Source organism: Hypanus sabinus, chromosome 9 (genome assembly GCF_030144855.1).
Source record: "Hypanus sabinus isolate sHypSab1 chromosome 9, sHypSab1.hap1, whole genome shotgun sequence".
Classification (NCBI taxonomy): Eukaryota; Metazoa; Chordata; class Chondrichthyes; order Myliobatiformes; family Dasyatidae; genus Hypanus; species Hypanus sabinus.
The window spans coordinates 41,245,564-41,266,627 of NC_082714.1; the positions used below are offsets into that span (position 1 = coordinate 41,245,564).

Consider the following 21,064-nt stretch of genomic DNA (forward strand, 5'->3'; position numbering starts at 1 on the left):
CAGCATCTAGCCCAGCACTGCCCAATTCCCTTTCTGCAACCCAATGGTATGAATATTGAATTTTCTAATTTCAGTTACCCTTACCTCCCTTATTCCCCTTTCTCTTTCCAATCTATTTGCAATAATTCCATACAATCCAACTCACCTTTTCTCATTCCATTGTACCATTATACACACCCTTTACCCATCATACCTGCTCCTCCATCTCTCCCTTATGGTGCCCATTTTCACCTTGCTTAAGAGAATCTGGCCTTTGCATCCTTGTATCACCTTCCAGCCTCAGTCTCCACCATCACCCTCTCATTTGGCACTGGAACATTGGTAATTCCTGCCCCCCCCCCCCCCCCCCACTTTACCTACCCTACCCCACAGACATAGCTCCTCCAGCAGCTTTTTTATTCCAAATTCCATCATTTGCATTCACTTAGATCTCTCTCCTTTTGTCCCTAATCAGTTCCATCATTATGCTACTTCTTCATTATTTATATTCTGTACCTGTAGAATTTCCTTGCAGATTTGTTATCAGTTTACAGTCATTTATTTTCTTTTTGCTTCAGTTTTTAACATAAACTCTAATCTTTATGAATTTAGTCCAAATTACAACTGCACTGTCAACATTACATCTGCTAAATGTCACCCTTTTCTGCTTCATCATACTGCTTGGTCATAAAATTAGCAGTACCAAACTAGCTTTATATATGGCGAGAAAAGGTCTTCATTTTTTTATTGATCAAGTCAGAATATCTTAGTTGCATTCAGTTACTGCTCAAAACTTTTAAAAAACTTGTGCTATCGTAAAAATGCCCTAAATTCCAAGGTGTCATTCTTGATATCCAAAAACTAAACTATCTGTTTCGTTTACAGTACTGAATAACTTTAGTCAGTTTTGAGGATATAAATTGAATTTACATAAGAGTGAATTGTTTTCTTTAAATAATTTGATATCAACCGATATTAACTTTTAAAATGGTAAGAAAACAATTTGCATATTTGGGCGTAACAATCACTAAGAATTATAAAGATTTATTCAAAGAAAAATTTTTAACCTTAATGAATTATGTGAAAAAGTCACTTTCTGATTGGTCGCCTCTCTCTTTATCATTGATTGGTCAAATCAATTCTATTAAAATTAATATTTTACCTAAATTTATATACCTTTCAAGCTGTACCTGTTTTTATTCCTAAGTCTTTTTTTTTGATTCTCTAGATTCGATTCTTTCTTCCTACATATGGAAGAACAGAAAACCTCGATTAAATAAAGCCCACCTTCAAAAAAGCAAAAAGAATGGTAGTTTTGCTTTACCCAACTTTACAGCAATTAACATACGAAATCTTACGTTCTGGTTATACTATATTAATTGTGAGGATTGTCCAATATGGGTCTTTTTGGAAGCCAATTCTGTTAGGAAATTTTCTATTATTCCTCTTCTTGGATCCTCTCTTCTTTTATCTGTAAATAAATTAACTGAAAGTTTGGTGGTTAAACAGAATTTGAGGATCTGGCTACAGTGTAGAAAACATTTTGGTTTATTGAGATTTTCTCTTTCCAGTCCTATTTTTTCTAATTTTTTTAAATCATCTACGACCGATTTGTTTTTTAGAGAATGGGATAGATTAGGCATTAAACAATTTCAGGATCTGTTCGTTTGAGGGAATCTTTCTTATTTTGAGCAGCTCTCAGTGAAATATAACTTATCTAATACCCACTTTTTTCGATATCTACAGATTGGAGATTTCTAAGATCTAAATTACATATATTTCCTACTAGCCCAGATAAGATCTAATTTTTAATTTGAAATCTTTTGAAAATGGCTCAATTTCTTATATTTATGGTCTATTATCGGGATTGAGAATCTTCTTTAGATAAAATTTAAAAAGATTGGGAAAAGGGTTAGGGTTAGGCTTATCTGATGAGACCTAGAGGGTTATTTTCAAAATGGTTAATTCTTCCATCATTATGTGCTTGTCATTCCTTCCTACAATTTAAAGTAGTAAATAGGGCTCATATGACCAAAGACAAGCTCTCTTGCTATATTGCAGATATATCTCCTTACTGTGACAGATGCAATAATGGAGAGGCTTCATTAATTCATATGATTTGGTCATATTCAAGCCTTGAAAAGTATTGGAAAAGTGTATTCCAAACTTTTTCTGTACTTTTTAAAGTTAGTTTTAAGCCCAATCCTTTAACTGCCTTATTTGGTATTGTTGAGGAAAGAACTATAATTTTGGAGCCTTCTCAATTTTTATTTTTCTTATGGCCAGGAGGGCGATCTTGCTTAAATGGACGGAGATTGCTCCCCCCCACACATGCTCAATGGTTATGTGATGTTATGTCATGGTTAAATCTAGAGAAGATTGGTTGTTTGATTTCCGATTCTAACCAGGATTTTCAAACGTTATGGGGACCCTTTCTGAACTATTTAAAAAATCTTTGAATTGTTATTATAATATATATCTGGGCTATTATTATAAAATACTATATGGTAAAGTACTCTTTTTTTTTCTTGTTTTTCTTTCTCCAACCAGCTTTGTCTTGGTAGGGGGCATAGATTTTCTTATATAATATAATTAACCATACTAATGTATTTCATCATTCAATTTATTTTATCTGATAGGTCATTAATATGGGATACTATGATTGTATCACTATGATTTATATATAGTGCATTTGGTGCTATCTTATTTTGATTTATAATAAATATCCTTATGAACTCTGTATTTATGTATATGAAATTCAATATAAATATTGGAAAAAGAAAAAGAACTAAACTGTCTCATCATTGCCAATATCCAGGTATGGACAGCAATTTCATTAAAATGTTCCTTACATTATTGTACATGTTTATATGCCACAATTTCCCCATCCATGCTCCTGAAAGAAATAATCAAAAACAAGAAAGCCACTTCAAGTCCTCCTCATTAAAATGCTGGAGATTGAGCAAATAGGAAATGTTAAGAAATTGGTGAATTGGTTCATTATTGTCACATGTTACATAGAAAGTGGCGCAGACAGGCAATAAAGTGCAAGGCCATGAAGAGGTATATTGTGAGATCAAGAGTCCATCTTATCAAGTTTGTTCAGTGGTCTTATAACAGCATGAAAGAAGATGTCCTAGAGGCTGGTAGTATGTGCTTTAAAGCTGCCGGATTAGTGACATCTCTGGGTGGTCTCAAACCACCAACCTTTCAGTTCACAGCTGAACGCCTTGACCGATTTGCACCACTGAGATTGCTATCATGATAAGTGAGATGATTTCAAGAGCTGTCCTATCTTCTTCCAGAAAGTAACTGAATTTTGGAATTGAAATATAGCATTCAGATGTTAGTTTGTACACTTAGCTCATGCAACCCTCACATATGTTTTATAATTGTATGGAATTTTTAACCCTAAAATTCATATATAATTTTGTTTATTTTGAATGCATGAAGATTTGGATGAATAACACTAATACAAGATGTTTCTGTTTGCAGCTCTGTTGGGAATCTGCATTGATTCTGGTAACAGTGGCTGCTGTGCAGATGTTGCATAAGAATATCTCTATGATGAAAATTGTTCTGCCATTAATTGTGGCTTATGGGGTAAGAATAGTTAGATTATTGTAACTAGCACTTTACTTCTCTTGAAACTGGTCTTCCCTTTTCCAAAATGCATTGGTGGAGTTTGATAGTTGTACTGTAAAGATCATAGTGATGGCCCATTGCTGTTGCTTTTCTTCTCTTGCTAATCAATTTGTTACAGTTCAGTTTTACGAAATTGATGTCCTAATTAATTTTACCTGTTATTGGGTCTTTTTTTTCTTCTAAACATTCCAGCTGTCACTAATCAACTAGCCTAGAATTTGTGGCCTGCTGATTTAGTAGAATGTCTGGTTGATTGACTGATTTTGGATCCTTTTAAACCCTGAGGGACAAGAGAATGCATTCTTCCCACTTTGCAGTGTAGCCATCAGATTTGCAGTATATACTACATGTTGAAGTTGTGAACCGTTGCTTGATCATCTCTTACCTAGCAAATACTTTCATTTTCACAGAAGCTAGTGCTTTATTGGCTTCTCGAACAAAGGTCTTGATTTCATGTTCACCCAATAGGTATATGGACATGATTTACATGGCAATTGCTTGCTATTTTGGACAACGTGTCTCGCTGTTTTAGGGGCTTAAATGCTTTTATTCTTGGGTGAGTTCCCACAAGTTCAGGGTCCCATAACTCAGAAGCCCTTTCTAGCTTTTCCAAGGAAAGTGCCATACAGCCCTTGATTTGAGTTAGCCGAATGGCCAATGAGAAAGCAAGTGCGTCTTAAGGACAATTTGAAAGGGTGATGAGAGGGGAATACTGGACAGGAGGTATTCAGAGGGCCTGTGTGCCTTAGACTCTGCTGTCATTCTTCTTGTTCTAAAACTTTTCATTATCATAAAGCCCCATCCACCTCCACCCTCCCACCATTTTGCCACACTTGTAGAAAAGCTGATTAAAAATTCTGAAGAATCCATCAAGTTCGCCTTGGAAGATGAGGCTGCTCTCTTTATCTGGGCATTTCTAATTCTGTGAATCTAAACCAACTGTAAATCTGGACTGCCCACTTAAATAATCTGTCAAACAAATCATTTGGACAAAACAACAAAAAAAATAAAAATAAAACTCAACTGATAGATCTAGACAGCTGGTTTGGGCACATGTATATCCAAACATCAGTCCTGTAAAGTTCACCTTGGGGAGCCTTATGCCGAAGTTGGAAGATGTGTCCCACAGATCAGTCATCTTCACTGGCTAGCGATGCCTCGTTGAGTCCTATGTACAGGGCAGACCACATCGGGTGGTAATACAGTGGTAAATCACCAGGAGGAGGGATGTGGAAGACCATGCCAGGAGCAGCATTTGAATGAAATGCCAGCCTGACTAAATACATGCATGCCATGAGTTACCAAGTGATCCACTGATCACATACAGTATCCAGTCTTAATTGGTTGCCACTGGTGCACTGTAAATATACACAGGTCGAACTGTTTTTAAAAGCTTCAATTTAATTTCTGTTTTCTGCCATGACTCTCTTTACTTTTGCATGGAATTTGGACAAAGTTGTCCTGTCAATGTACAAATTAACTGCCATTTGTGGTAGAGTCTCACCAGGTAAACAAGAGCAGTTTCATTGCTTGAAAGGAGTTGGATTTACTCCATCTAAATTTAAGTAAGTTCAACTCCTTTGAAACTGAGTACTACTCCCTTTACCTGCTATGGCTTTTCTCACTACCTTTTAATTCTACGCCCAAGAAGATCTGAAGGAGAAAGCAAAAGAAATAGTTCTTTTGTTGATAGCTTTATTTCCTGGGAATCCAGTATCATATTGGATCAGCTGGATCTAGCTGCTGTCCAGGCCTGATGCTCAAAAGTCCCCAAACCTTATGTCTACCCAGAGCAAGTCTGTTCACTTTAAACTATTTAACTTCGTTTTTAATATTTATTTCATGTCCAGCACTTTTCGGTGCTTTAATTTAAAAAATAACAGGAGATAAAAGTTAAGACCCCTGAGTAGTTTTTAAATATCTGTAGTTATCAAGAGGCATTTTAAAGTAAGTTCAAAGGCCATTGACTGTGAAAGGTTGTCAAGAAGCTTTGGAATAGTCTAAAGCAGAGCCTCAGAATACATTACTTGAGGTCTTTTTGCCACTCTTGTCCACGCCACATGTCACATCAATGCTGGTGAGTCAGGACCACAAGACCATAAGACAAGTGAGCAGAATTAGGTCATTTGGCCCATCGAGTCTGCTGCCATTCAATCATGGCTGATCTTTTTCCCTCCTTAGCCCCGTTCCCCAGTCTTCTCCCTGTAACCTTTGATGCCATGTCCAATCAAGAACCTATCAAGCTCTGCCTTAAATATATCTAATGACCTGGCTTCCACAGCTGCTTGTGATAAATTCCACAAATTCACCACCTTCTGGAGAAATTTTTTTAGCCTAGAGGAAAACCTACTGCAGTCTGCAAGAGAACTGCGACTTGGGAGAAGATTTGTTTTCCAACAAGACAATGACCCAAGCATAAATCTAAAGCTACACGTGAATGGCTCAAAAACAACAATGTTAGTGTCCTGGAGTGGCCAAGTCAGTACAGATGTCAATCCAATTGAGTATTCGTGGCTGGACTTGACAAGGTCTGTTCACTCATGACCACCATGCAATCTTACAGAGCTTGAGCAGTTTTGTAGAGAAGAATGAGGATAGATTGCAGTGTCCAGATGTGCAAAGCTGATAGAGACCTATCCACACAGACTCAAGACTGTAATTGCTGCCAAATATGCATCTACAAAATACTGACTTGAAGGGGATGGGTGATTATGTAATCAATTGTTTTGTGTTTAATAATTGTAATATATTTAGACCATTTTGTAGAATAATTTTTAAAGACACTGTAAATCTCGCTTGATAGCAGTGTCCATAACATCTGCTGATGTTCATGGATTGGATACTGGCATAGCTGATCATTGAAACCATTTGGTATCCTTTTATAGATAAGTACCACATTGAAATAAATTCTAAACTACATTCTGACTTAATATTGTTTGTGATAATTTTAGAAGAATTTCTGGGCTCTGAAACTCTTGTTCGACAGCCTAAGCACGAAAGAGGACATTTTGCATCATTTCTGTGCCATTCTGAGCAACAATATTTATGTACACAGAAGCATGATGATTGACGTGTAAGTAAGATTTTTCCACTGCAAGTCATAGATCTAGATGTTTGTCAACTCAACCTCTTTCTTAGATGGTCATGTTGAATAAAACTGTTGAACAGCAAAATCTGTTCTATGAGAGATGTACATTACTAAATACTATAAATATGGCATTGAATATTACTGATTTAGAATATTGATTCATTTACTTTAAAACTCTGTAATATCAGTTGGGAAATAAAATCAACTGTGATAATATTATCTGCAGTACGTCGCTGTAGAAATCACAATGATATCAAATGTAAAATTGGGTGCATAGCAATTTATGTATCCCATCCAGTCCTGTTTAACATATTTGTCTATTTCTTGTTGATCTGAGTTAGAAATTAATTGTCTTCATTTCCAGGTGACTCCCTACTGATTGGCTTTACCATTTATGTGTAAGCCAATTTTCTTGAAACTCAATTCAGTTGAATTCCAAATCAATTAATTCTGCAAACTTAGAAACTTCACAAATTTTACCCTTTCCTTCCTCTGATTTGGTTTGGTATTATCAACAAACAAGCGTTAGCTCTATTTTCCTACTTCATTCCTTTTGCATCATCTCTCCCTCCCCCAAAGTGAGCTTGTAGATGGCTAGTGTGAAGCCAGGCTGTCACATATATTTTAAACCTATCCAAATATTATTAAAATATTGACCCCTACCAGCCCCACCTAACCAATGTAACTCTGTCTTGCATGATTTGTTAGAGTGCGTGATCTTGACTTCCCCGTGCTAATGATTGAAACTGTATATAATACTATTTGTACATTTAGTGAGCATGTCTGTGAATACATACGAGATTTTATGTTTCAGACCTTTAACATGTAATCATTTTCAATATACTTACTACTTAATCGCCCAGTTATGTGGTTAACACAACTCTTTCCCTTTTACTGTGAGTTGTTGCATTGTTCTTTATGCCTAGTGCTAAAGTATCTTGTAAAAAGCTTTTGTGTCCTCATAAACACTGACCTTGAGGACCATTGATGAAATTCTCTCATCAAAATGTAATTGTAGTCCTGGTTACTGAGAATTTCATTTGAGATTGCATGCAAAACACTGATTATCTAATGAAAATCTCAGAGCAGGCAAATGAAGCTCAATTTGGATAGAATTGCCTTAGTAAAATTAAGCATTTTCCACAATTTGCAATCTCATTTGCTGTGAAGTCCTTTTGAGAGACATTCAATTTAATTCCTTTGTAGAAGTTTATTGTTCCCCTTTAAAATATCCCACTGTTGCTAGCAGCCTGACCTTAATATTGTCAAGTTTACTTTCCCGTGATTGTTACTAAAACTGTTGTCAAAATTTCTTTGAAAACAGTATTTTTAAAGTGTGTTTCTTCTAACTTTTTTAGGGTTAAATGTCATGATGCCAACTATGTCTCTGACCTTGTGACCCTCTTTCTGTCCTTTAAACAAACTACTATCCAATCTCTGAGCATTCCTGTGCTTAATGTTCTTGTGGAGGCATGGCATGAGTGAGTATTTATCTTGTTTATAAAGACTGCATCATACATTAAAAGTAGCATCAAAAATCTAAAAGTATTTGTTACAATGTTGTAGAACTTAATAGTCTACATGATTTTCAATGGTTAAAAATAAAGATGTTTCTCTTGAATTCAAGAGTTGGATGCATTAGTAATTCTTCTGAGGCCCCAAATTTTAAATTCCACAATTAAGAACTTATGGTTCCCTGCGTTATAATTTCCTTCATGTATAGAGTAATGGCCAACTCCATTTTGAACAACTAGTGAATATCAATTGATTCCCTATCTATGTAAAATGTAATATTTGGCAAATGATTTCTTCTGGGCTGTATCTTTATGAGAGTTTAGTGCCTTCAGGGTTTTTGAGAGGGTATGAATTTTCATTCATATCTCATTTTTCAATGAGAAATACATTGAACACTCATTTTGTAGAGTCTCTACAAGTAAATCAGCCATATCTTTTCACATGAAATGATGGAATGGATTTGTCTCCATTTAGCCAAGCTACTTTGTTCTATTAGGGTCTGCTCCTCGCACTACAGTGATAACAGCCTTTTAACCCAAAGATGAACTGCTTCCAGATGGGCAGTGAAACAGGACTGGCATTGTGGCCAGGGCAGATGCAAATAACAGAAACCTGCAATTCCTCTGGAAAGCTGGTGCAGAGAACGTTAATAATTTGCCTTTGCTTTAAGGCATCTTAGCAGCTCCTTTGATTTGCCTATTTAATATTTAGATTACATGTTTTATCCTGATTTTGATGCCTTGCAGTGTTCTTATACGTTGCTTTAACTCAAAGTTTAACTGTATCAACAGGGCATAAATGATTAAGTACAACAATTCTCTACTGAACAGTAAAATCCGTACTCCAGCCCATCAAGGGGATTGGGAATGGTTTTAAATATCATTGTACCAATAAGAAGATAGTCCTTCTGGCTCAAAACTTTTGAATGGATTAGCATTGATTGGCATAATGAGGCAGTGTAAGATAAATACAAAGGACCTGAAAGCAGTAAAGGGGCAAGTTGTACAAAGTACAACAAATATTGCTTGCAGGCAACCCTCGCATTGTGGCTATTTGGGTAACGGAAATTGGCCCTTGTAAACCCCAGAAACTGATATGAAATAAAATTTTCTCTCAGAATTTGGGGAGGGGGAATTAAGTGAGTAAACACCATTTTGTTCATCACCTTGCTTTTCTTGACATTTGCAGATAATGTGGATTTGTGTTACAGAAAATTGCAATACAGACTATTTTCTGTGAACACTAATAGTCTTTGGTAAACCCATTGTGGTAAAATATCCAGGGCCACTCATCTGTCTGTAGCAACATTGCTCTTGTAAATGAGTCAAATTTGAAATAACATCCACATGAGGAATAATGTCCATTTGGCTATTGAAAATATGAATTGGGTTTTTATATGGACCGACAGACTCCAAAATAAAATAAATATTTTGCACATATTTCAGAGCTTTCTGTCTGTGTCACTCACTGTTGTGCGTACAACCTATAAAATGCTCCCAGAATTAATAAAATAACATTGATTAATCATTGTCAAATGATGAATTGGAAAGGATTGCACGAAACCTATTTTAAATTAATACCAAAGTATTAGTATTTTTAGTACTTTAAATTAGTATTAACCTGTTTCTAATGTCCCACTTTACAGTGCAGATTATTTTCTAGCACAGTGTGCATGGGTCGATGATACGATTATTGTGTCTGTAACATGTTTGGAAGCTCACTCATAAAAGAAACTCCCAACTTTTGGTTGGAGTATTGAATACAAGTAATTTCTCCTCTGCATCAACTGCTCCCTAAGATAATGGTATCTCATCCAAGGTTAGATCCTGAAATGTCACCACACAATTGTACCCTATGCAGTTTCTATGTTGATGCCAGGTTTAAATGGAGAGTTGGAGAGTTAATAGAAGGTGTATTATGGATCAGATTTATCTTTGTTCTGGGAAGAAATAGAGAGTTTTTGAATATTTAGCCACAGTAATTTTCAATGTTGTTGACATTGGCTGTGCAAGTTAATTTTTAAACCCATCTTGTAAGGGATAAAATGTATATTTAATATGGTACATATCAGTAAATATCAATGATTGCTTCTTTCTCATCCCAAATGAAATGCAACTCTCTTGGATGGAATTTTCAGGTTACAAGTCTCCTATATTGCCTGTCAAATTGAGACTTCATTGTTCAAACGTCTAAGACTGAAAGGGCACTTTTGTCCATAAAAAAAATAACTTGCAATCTAACATGGTGGTGGTGGTGGTTGGCATTCTTCTGTCTTGAAGGACAATAAGTGATGATGATCATCATCACAGGCCTGGGAGAAGGTATGGGGATCCTGAGATGCCCAGTCATCCAGATTCCCCTCTCCGCATCACCAGTGTAGTCCAAAGGAAAGCTTATGAAGCAATGCATTTGGTATCAGCTTGGCTGCAGGGGCTGCAGGAAGGATATTCAATGACGTCCAGCCGCCCTAGGGGCTCCACTGCGAATTTGCTGTCGGGGTTTACTCCCGTAGCCTTTGTCTGTCCTGAGGATGCCCACAAGGCAGTAGGGCTATTTACTCATAGCTGGGGATCTGGTTCACAAGCAACAGGACATGTCCAGACACTAGTGGGCCTGTGCACTATGTGAGTTTATGTGTGTTGCCAGCGAGGAGACACTACATGGGGCTTGTTGTTGTAGAAGCTGTATACTAATATAGTACGCAGTATATCCCATAAAATGCTGTTTTCACTTCTAATATGTATCATTGCCTTGCTAACACTACAGCTGTAAACTGTTTCAAAGCATCAGTAACACCATGTATTCTATAATGACACCTTGTCTCCACCTTATACTTAAATTCTCTTGCCTTATTAAACCGATATGCTATTTGGGCTCTTGTGTGATACATGAAGATTGTACATGAATTTTCAAGGACTAAAGATGTGTTTAGTTGCTTACAAATGTCCAGGGCTGTATCTAAGTAAGTAACTTCTTTTCCAGTCTCTCAGGAAATTAATGCTAGGTTGGTACTATAGCTATTGTGCACAGTATTCAGAACAAGCATTGCATCCAGGAGTCCCAGTAGACATTTTTTAATGCCAGAATTTTATATTGAATGTCATCACTTGTTACAGCCTATATCTTCTAGTTTACTCAGTTTCAAATTGTGGCTCTGATTTTTCCACAGATTCAAAACAATGGAATGTCTATGGATACAATCTCTTCACAGTTTTCTACAGGATAAGGTATGGTCTGTATTTAAAATTGAAATTGCAGTGTTAACTAAATGCAAATAATTTTCACAAGTCTGGCTATTAGATGGTAAAGAGTATCTCAGTGTCTGTACTACAGAGCAGTGGAATTTCTGGCTTTCTATGACAGCTTTGATGGTTAAGTGCAATATTTATCATGCATTTTTTCCCACTTTTCAGGTTGTTCCAGCCATGGAAATGGTGAATACTGCACAATTTATTGAATTACGAAATAAACTAAACAGGATACTTTGAATATAAGTATGTCCTGGAAACTATTCAAGTAATAAACAATGGGTTACCATGGAAATGCACCTTTTTATACTATAAATGAAAATTCCTCCAATGTCGTTACATATTTACATATTGTGATGATTTTTACAGTTAATCTGCATCATCATATAACCATGGAAACATGGCATAAATAGAAAACCTACAATTTTTACAAATGAACCACTTTTGATATTTTTCATGTTCATAACATAGAAATAATAATAGTGTTCTATTAAAAAACTGTTTTAAGATATCGGCATCAAGGGTTTCTATAAGCAAAGCTAATTTATCCCTATTTTGTTTAGTTGCCATGTTTACATTGTGCTCCAGAAGTCAATAGTGTTTGGCAGGAGGTGATGGGGAATAATCAAGGTGTAATTTATTAAGATGATGGTGTAGGGAGAGGAAGTAGAATCCAGAGACTGTCTTATAAATATATTTATTTTTGATTTCTAGAGAAGAGACCATAGAAAGAACAGTGCAAGTGTAAGTTTGTATCTCAAACGAAGGGAAAAATAAATCTGCTATCCTTAAAATAGAAATTAACATTGTAGTTTAACAAAGACTACCTTTCTACTTTTGCTTATTTGTGTAATTTTTGTTTCTTATTCTTGTGAGGGTTAGTTGCACAAAATGCAGCTGTCCTTGTACCACTCTCCATCACAAATGAGATTTTTTTTAAAAAAAGATGGCAAACTCAATCTCCAAGTAATAATTAATAAGTCAGACTCAAAATGCACGTTACTTACCAAAAGCGCCATTGATGCCAGATGGAATTGCATAAGTGCTCAATAGAATAGACTCCTAATTGTCCCAATTAAAAAGAATTAAGTGTTGCTGTTATACAGACCTGTACTTGAAGGATTGTCTCCAAATACATTTCTGACACTGTAGAAAACAAAATCTTTGTTAATGACAAAGTAAATCAAACTTGGGTAAAACTTAATGGATATTCTTAATTATTGATGTTCGGCTATGCCCAGCTCTTTTTCTGATCTAAAACAACTCTTAATCCAATCCCAACTCTTAAGTACAGTAAGAGTGCAATAAGAGTGTTCTCTTATTGGAGATATTTAATAATGGCCACTGCCTACTCTAGAGTAAACATCAGATAATTGGGGGTTATTAGTGACCTGCCATGTTATATCCCTTAAACAGTATCAGCAAAACAGGTTATCTGCTTATTAATTCATTGATGTTTGTGTGAACTTGCTGTCCTTAAATTGATTGCCATATTGTCTTCGTTACAACAAAAGTTATACAACAAAACATTACTAATTGTAAAATTATTTTGGCACATCATAATTGATGTGAAAGTCCTGTATAAATCCAAGCCTTATTTATTCAACATCTTTTGTTTCATTGTGTTTGACATTTTGTTGTGTGGAAATAACAAATTATTGTGGTAGATTTGTTATTTCTTTAGATGAAAGTAAATGTTCATTAAATAAATTTGTACTTGCTGGAATTATAATACAGAATTCTCTAGTAATTAAAATATTTTTATGCTACAAATTCAAGTTTAATTATCATTCAGCTGAACAATACAGCATTCCTTTGGGGCCAAGGTGCCAATCATAGTCACACAAAAAAAAACATATACATAGCCCAAGTACCTGAGGGACATGTCCCACAGATTGATGGTGCAGTTCCCAGTGGTGCACTAACAAACGCACGAAATCCAGACTGTCATTCCAGCGACCGAGCACCTGGAGGGCAGCACCAATGCAAGAAGCCAGCCTCCAACCAAGTGTGGACGCCACGCTACACAGCCTCTGGCATCTCCCCTCCTGGACTGCATCAACAGGCAAGCCTGTGGCTTGAGACCTTGTCCTTACTACAGCTGGGGCCACGCAGTTCCCCCACTGTCTGTCACACCACCAACAAGGGAAACAGGCCTTGCAGCATCTTATTATCAATATCCAATCGACTCCTGCAATCACGAGAGAAATGTCCAAGACAATCAGCCACCGTTACACTGTACACAAGGTTTCTGCAGCAACTTGTTGCAGGCAGTAACATGATCTGCAGCCAGTCCAGCACCTCTGCCAACAAGCAGCTCACTGATGGGGTAGATCTGCAGTATCTGATGTCTTTGGAGTCCAGCATTATCTTGTGATCATTAAGAAAAAGATAATTAACAAAGAAAAAAACACCTTTGGTTGGCCCCTGAGAGGCTGCTGCATCCAAACATTCCACCATCTTACCGGAAATAATGCCTCTTTTGCTGAATGATAATTGTACTGCTATAGCAACACTTTTGTACTGTGGTTTGCTTCTGTATTTCCAGCTTTCCATCTAGTACTTCTTAACAAACCTATTTCCATTAACGTAATTTGATGATCTACTATCTGAAAACAAAGTACTGAGACTTCCATGAATCATTTTATGGAAGTTTTGTACATGGAGCATAGTGCAAGTTTTTGAATGCATTTCATTTGTATATTTGTTTGAGCTTGTGTTCAATATCATTTCGTAAATAAGGAATTTTATGTGATGCAAATTCTTCTAAAAAAGAGTGAAATTTTTAATCTCTAGGAAATATCTTTTTAAGGTCATTTGAATCTTGTAAATTCTACTGTATTTTTACATAACGTGAAAATTTTGTAGTTTCTGGCATACAGGTTTGTGAAATGTGAAGCAACTGCTCTTTGGGCTTTATACTTTTTTTTGACATTACTGTAGCAAAAGCACAAGCCTGTTTGCAATGAAAAAAAAATTTGATGTCAAAAAAGTTTAACTCAAAGTTAAAATGTTTGCAACTAATATCAATGTACTTACTTCCAATTTTTTTTAAAGAAAGTCTTGTATATTCTTCTAGAGGTTGTGTATCGTTCATGTTTTTTTTATAATCACTTAAATAAATCTTTAAATTCAGTTTAAAGCATATTCTGCTCATTGCATGTGCACAATACTCTTTTTGTGGGGTCTTGCTGTTAATGTATTTGTAGTGGAAGTGCGCCATTGTAGAAATAAAATAATATAGGGTTAAATGCAAACACATTCCATTTTTCCATGCAGCCCATATTCTGCACACCAGGGCACAACACTATCATGCATGCAAGATCAGTCCTTAAATTGGTCTTTACTTTATACATCTGTGATCAAGAATGTAAATACTGAATTATAGTGCTATAAGGAATAATGTGTAGGTAGTGCTCAAAACTAGATCCAGTGTATATTTCGTTACTGTTGATTTATAACATTGGCAGATTTTAGAGCAGCTAAATTCTCAAATGTATACGTTTATATGCAACAAATTTATTAACTGCTGACTTAATTATATTTCCTGCTCAATAGAATATAGAATCCTTAAATATTTGTAAATCTAGTTCCAAAGGGATGGGATGAATTGTGAAATCGAACAACAAAGAAATATATAATACTGGGAAAATTCAACTCAAGAACAAAAAGGATAAAAGCAATGTTCAGTCTGTTTTCTGGGCTAGTAGCTGTTGCTCACTTTATGCAAGCTCCCCAATTTACTCTCTTCAGTTTATGCTTGTTAATGAATAGGAAGGGGTAAGTTAGAGCAGAAATAGAAAATCTAATCAATGAGTCCTAACTTCAGAACTTAGAATGATAATGGGGTCTAGTGAATGACTTGTTACCCGAGGGGATAGTGTAATGCTGAACCAGGAAGGAAGGAACCATTTGTTGCTGTCTTTATTGTGATGTATAATTGGACTAGCGAAGGGGTGATGAACCATTTATGAGAGAGTATGCCCAAATTGGCGAGATTCCTCTTGAAAAAATAATAATTTATCGTATGCCATGATAAATTTGAGCTCAGATTATCAACAATTAGTAGCAATTATGGACATTTTAAGGAAAATGGAAATAAATCCTTGTGGTAAACTATGTGTATACCTGTCTGGACACACCCCTCTGCTGACTGATCCTGTGGCTCCTCCCATAGACCCCTGTAGAAAGGCAATTGGAGGCACTGCTCCTCCTTCAGTCTTCAAGATGTTGTGGTCACTTTTGTGGCTAATAAAAGCCTGTCGTTTGTCTCCCGTCTCCGAGAGTTATTGATGGTGCATCAATTTTATTAGCTGCAAAAGTGACCACAACATATTGAAGACTGAGGGAGGAGCAGTGCCTCCAATTGCCTTTATACAGGGGTCTGTGGGAGGAGCCAAAGGATCAGTCAGCAGAGGGGCGTGTCCAGACAGGTATACACATAGTTTACCACATTCACCCCCCACCCCTTGTTTTAAAAGAGAGTCCCCACGGGGCGAAGTTTCTCACAAGTATATTTACAGGTTAAGTCTATCAGGTGGTCGAGTCTGTCACTGCGATCTACGTAGCACTGGTGGTGATTGCACCGGTGATGGTGGTTGTGCTGGCTCTGGCCTGACTTGCGGTGTCAGCCCGTTAGGCATCAGTAATCTCTCATGCGTGTGCCTGGTGCCCGGTATGGGAGTGTCGTGAGGAGTTTGCGCGGGCCTCGGCGAGAGGGGAGTGTGCATGGGACCCGTGGGTGTAGTATATATATATATACATCGGTGGGTACGGGGTTCATAGTCACCGTGGAGTGTTCGGGGTAGGGGTCTGGTGCTCCTGCGGGCGCCAGGTCATGGACAGAGACCATGTCGGGAGGACACAGTAAAACAATGTGGTAAACTATGTGTATACCTGTCTGGACACGCCCCTCTGCTGACTGATCCTGTGGATCTTCCCACAGACCCCTGTATAAAGGCGATTGGAGGCACTGCTCCTCCCTCAGTCTCCAAGATGTTGTGGTCACTTTTGCAGCTAATAAAAGCCTGTCGTTTGCCTCCCGTCTCCGAGAGTTATTGATGGTGCATCAATCCTATTGCTTATTTACATGTATTCATTATTTTACTATTAAAAGTATAACAGAGAAAGATTGATTAAATTAAGAATTTTAGAAAGCCTGTTTAAAAGATACTCATCTTTCAAAATCACAATTGATAAATTAACAAAATTTCTAAATAACATGTTATTGTAAATGCTTTCTATCCAAATCCAGGTCTGCGTGTATTTCAAAATGTATCATCCAACATCATGTGTGGTCGCAACCATCTAGCTGATGCTGAGCCAGAGCGAGACATTTCTTTTGAAAACATCTCACTGCTTTCAGGTCTAAGCACCAGAGTTTAAGAATGCATTAGATGCTTCCCCAGGCACACTTAACAAGGCCCATGCCAAGTGCCACCTCTTAAGTACTCAGGGAGGCTGGCAGGCATAAAAAAGACGATGTCAGACAGAAAATGATGTCAATGAATATGTAGTTGTTGTTCGTCTGCACCTTGTGGCAGATCGGGCGGCAACCTTTACCATTTCCTTAACATTTGTTTTTTACGAGGTCGAGTTGGATGGAAAGCGTGCAAGGTGCCAATCAGATTCGAACCCTGGGACAACGCGCCTCAAAGTCTGGTGTGGTTGCCACTACACCACTGGCCGGTAATGAAAATGTAGAACACATGGCGCATAAGTTTTCAAAGGTATTCTGGATTAGTTTCAGAAACAGGGACGCCCATCTTAATAAGTGCTATTGTAAATAAATTGCAATCTAAAATTGCATTTACAACATCAAAGGATTAAAAGTGTTAAGGAGAATGAGGAAATATTTATGTGTGACTTCTCAGTTGCTCCACTATAGCCTCTGGACAATATTGTACATAGTTTTAAAAGTATTGTGCTAGTTGCCCTATACAGTTTGAATGTTATTTTAACATATAACTTTGCTTTATATTTAATTAGATTGACAGTGACCAGATTTTAGGTAATCATTACCAGATTAACTTCTGTTTAAAATTTCACTGTTAACCTCACTTTTAATATTGTCTGCCTCATATGCATGTGGCTCATTTTACCCACTTGTGAGTGGTATTTTGCTTTGAACAGTGTAGTTATTAAGATAATACTATTCTAAATGTATGTATGGGTTTTACAGTTCTTTGATCCAACAAATGGGGAAATGGGATGGTGGATATGATAGAATTAAAACATGGGGTATGGTTTTTGTTGCAGATAGTCTGACCACTGGGCCAAAGATTCCCTCAGATCAAGGCAACTTTGGTAACAGTTTCTGCCTCCACTGCTAACAGCATGATAGACTACACAGTTTACTCAAAATAATTCGTTCTCAAACTGTACTGAAGAACATGTAGAATTTTAATTCTGCCCATTGTAAAATATCACCTGATGTAAGGCCACATGTAATTTTTCTTTGATGGCTTTTCCCTCTCGAGCTGATACTGGAAAAAATTTAGTGGAAAATCTGAGTGGAAATGCTTTGTGTGCACCTTGTATAGCAGCTGAGGTGGAACAGCTACCTTCTCTCTAGATCACAGTGAGTTTGGTTCTGTGTTTTACTTTAATAACAAAACTAGAACTGTGAAGGGAGCATAGGACTGCACTACCATCGAAATGACTCTTGTGAATGCAACTGTGTTGAGGAATAGTATCAACCTAGTTACAATGGTTAGATAAACCCCGCCAGTTCATGGGGATAGGGGTGAGGTATGTTACTGTAACAATCAATGCCTAAATCACCAGTATCCCTCTGAATCCTGTTAGTGGTACTTACTGGATGTGTGGCCCTCAGGCTTATCACAGCTGCCAGGAGTACACTTTAAAAATGGGGTCTTTGGCCTGAATCAAAGCCATGGAGAGGTAGTTGTTATTTGATCTCTGTAATACCATAGATGTACTACCTACCTACTCTCTTTCTACTTCCTACTGTCAGACTGCTTTCAAAAGACTATGGAGACTGAGTGTTTCTGAATTGTAGTGTTCCTGTTCTGGGGACCTGGCAGTCTGGCTCATGGAAGTATTAACATTGCCTCAGTGCTGCTGGAGAAATTGGCAAATGATACAAACCTCAGTGCTATATGATAACAAGCCAGATCATCAATGACATTACTGTCAAAATACTAGTAATCCACACTAGCCCTTCAAAATTGACAAAAGCACTGGACTTTAGCTCTCTAAGGGAGGAGGTCGTGCCATTATTAGCCAGGTGTATTCCGTGTACATTATTGATATACTTGACAATATCACCGTTTTAGCTGTGCTTACCCAGCTAGAAGCTGATCAGATTAGGAAGACTAGGCAGGAGTTACATGGGACTCCATCTTCTCCATGGAGACCCTTTACCTGGTTTCACCTTTTACTTCCGTGCTATTTGTAACATTCATTTTAATCTGTTGTCTCAGATTTCTCTACAGAGCTATGGCCCACAGAGCAGCTGCCTCCATCATCATCAGCCAGCTGTCCCTGATGAAACTGTCTTGGAGTCTCAGAGACTCTGTGCTATTAAAGTTAAGAAAGATTTGTGTTGTCACAAGACAAAAAGAGGGAACGTGAAAGTTGTGGTGAAGCAAGAGTTAACATATTATCCAGGCAAGGATAGAGTGTAGACAACCCAGGCATGCAAGGCCTTTGAAAAGAATAGCCTTCCTTTGTGCAGCAGGGGTCTGGAGATGAGGTAAGTGATCTGAGGTGCACACACCAACTAAAGGACATTTGCTTTACTAACTTAAGAGTATCAGCTGTTGTCAGTTTGTAGTTTCTATTGGCTTTAACACCGATGTTGTGAAGTAAGGAATTCAAACATACCCAGTTTACCAAATGGTCAATGTCTGTAACTGCTAGTCAATGCTGAATTTTAAAAATGGCATTTCCCTTTTTAGAATTTAGAAGAGTGTGGATGACAGGGACCATGCTGTTCTTGTACACAAGTGAAATACAAACTGGTTGAATTGTAGGAGTGCATGTGTTCTAGGTCCAGTCATTTTATTATTGGCGACAGTAATACCCTATGTGATTTATACAAAATCCAAAAGTTGTGTACAGTTTACTCCACCCAGTCAAAATATTTTCAGCAATTAAATCAGTAGTCCTTAAAGGAATCACTAAAGATTGTTTGGGTGGGGGGAGGAAACTAGCTTTATAACGGTTCCAGTTCTGGCTGTTGCTTGTGTTCCTAAGCTTCTGAGATCAAAATGTGGAACTGATACTTCAGCGATTCAACTCTTTTATTTGACTCCTTTTTTAAAAAATTGCTGCTTGTGGGTACAAATCATAAATTAAGACAGAATGGAGTTACTTGGGTAATGTCTTATCAATCAGATTTAGTGACCAGTGCTGTTGGTGACTAAGTCTGATTTTATGCACGTAACTATCTCTCATTTATCGAATTTTCTCTGAAGAATTGCCCTGCTTTTAAATGGAAGCTGTTTGTTTATTTTTAGAGAACTCAATTTGCAGCAAATAAGTGCTGTGCGTCATACCCTCCCTATTTCCAATGCAAGAGCTTACACATTATTAGCAATAATTACCACTTAAAGCAGCTGAATCTTCAAACTGATTTTTTAAAAGCATGGTCTTGACTTGTGTCATTAATTTCATTACAATCATCTGCTTCTACCATCATTAACTTGTTTACATCTCAGCTCCTTAATGGAGTTATTCACTTGCTCAATGGCCATTTGTTTGTTGCTATCGGTTCAGCAACAGCAGATTTGTAGAAACTAAGACTTTGTAGGTATCTGCATTCGGTCCATGTATATCTTAACACAAAACATAATAAACATAAATACATAGGACAACTTGTACACATGGATTGTATGTCCAGTAAGTAGAAATGGGCCAAAGGTGGGTTACTGGATCCTTAAAACCAATCACTTTGGGCAGATGAGGCTCGTCAGCCATGGTTGACAGCTTATCTAGGAAGAGAAAAACCCTGATCTCATAACCTCTGCTGCCTTGTGGCTACACCCACTCATGGGGAAGGCTTTGTGAGTAAACACCGAGGAAAGATCCAGAGCTGGAGTTCCTGAGGTAGTCCTAAGTCGAGTTCAACGCTGACTGATAATTCCTGCGACACTGCTGGTGTCAAACTGTATCGGTCTCTGCCGTTCCTTTGGATTCATCAGCTGCATGGTGAGGGGTAGCCTGCTACGTGGGCAACAGGTTGCTCTCCCCATCGTACTGCCATGTCTTGCATATCTCGTAGATAAGTTGGCACACAAAATCCATGGCCAGGCCCAACCATTGGAGGGCCTTATCATGTCCATAAAGTGACACTAGGCACAGGAGTGTCTGCACAGAAGGTGACTGATGGGAAATGATAAAGGAGTGATGGTTGGGGGTGTGTTGGTGGAGGTGTTGATCAGCCTTACTGCTTGGGGAAGGTAACTATTTTTGAGTCTGGTAGTCCTGGTATGGATGCTGTGTAGCCTCCTTCCTGATAGTGGGACAAACAGTCCATGGGCAGGGTGGGTAGAATCCTTCATGAAGTTACCGGCCCTTTTCTGGCACCTTTCTGCATGTACAATGCCTATAAAAAGTATTCCCC

At 37.5% G+C, this 21,064-nt stretch overlaps 1 protein-coding gene across 4 annotated transcripts in view; it reads left to right on the forward strand.

The window, feature by feature from the left end:
- zgc:112980 (uncharacterized protein LOC503706 homolog) overlaps positions 1–14,611 on the forward strand; it is a 74,628-nt gene extending 60,017 nt beyond the window's left edge. For 3 of the 4 annotated variants that reach the window (XM_059979541.1, XM_059979542.1, XM_059979540.1), the window contains exons 16-20: positions 3,475–3,582; positions 6,576–6,697; positions 8,071–8,193; positions 11,397–11,454; positions 11,641–14,611. In XM_059979541.1, coding sequence (XP_059835524.1) covers positions 3,475–3,582; positions 6,576–6,697; positions 8,071–8,193; positions 11,397–11,454; positions 11,641–11,715 — 486 coding nt within the window. In that variant the 3' untranslated portion in view covers positions 11,716–14,611. The remainder of the gene's footprint in view (positions 1–3,474; positions 3,583–6,575; positions 6,698–8,070; positions 8,194–11,396; positions 11,455–11,640) is intronic. The other variant, XM_059979543.1, reaches the window with a different exon arrangement.
- Positions 14,612–21,064: the final 6,453 nt, after the last annotated feature.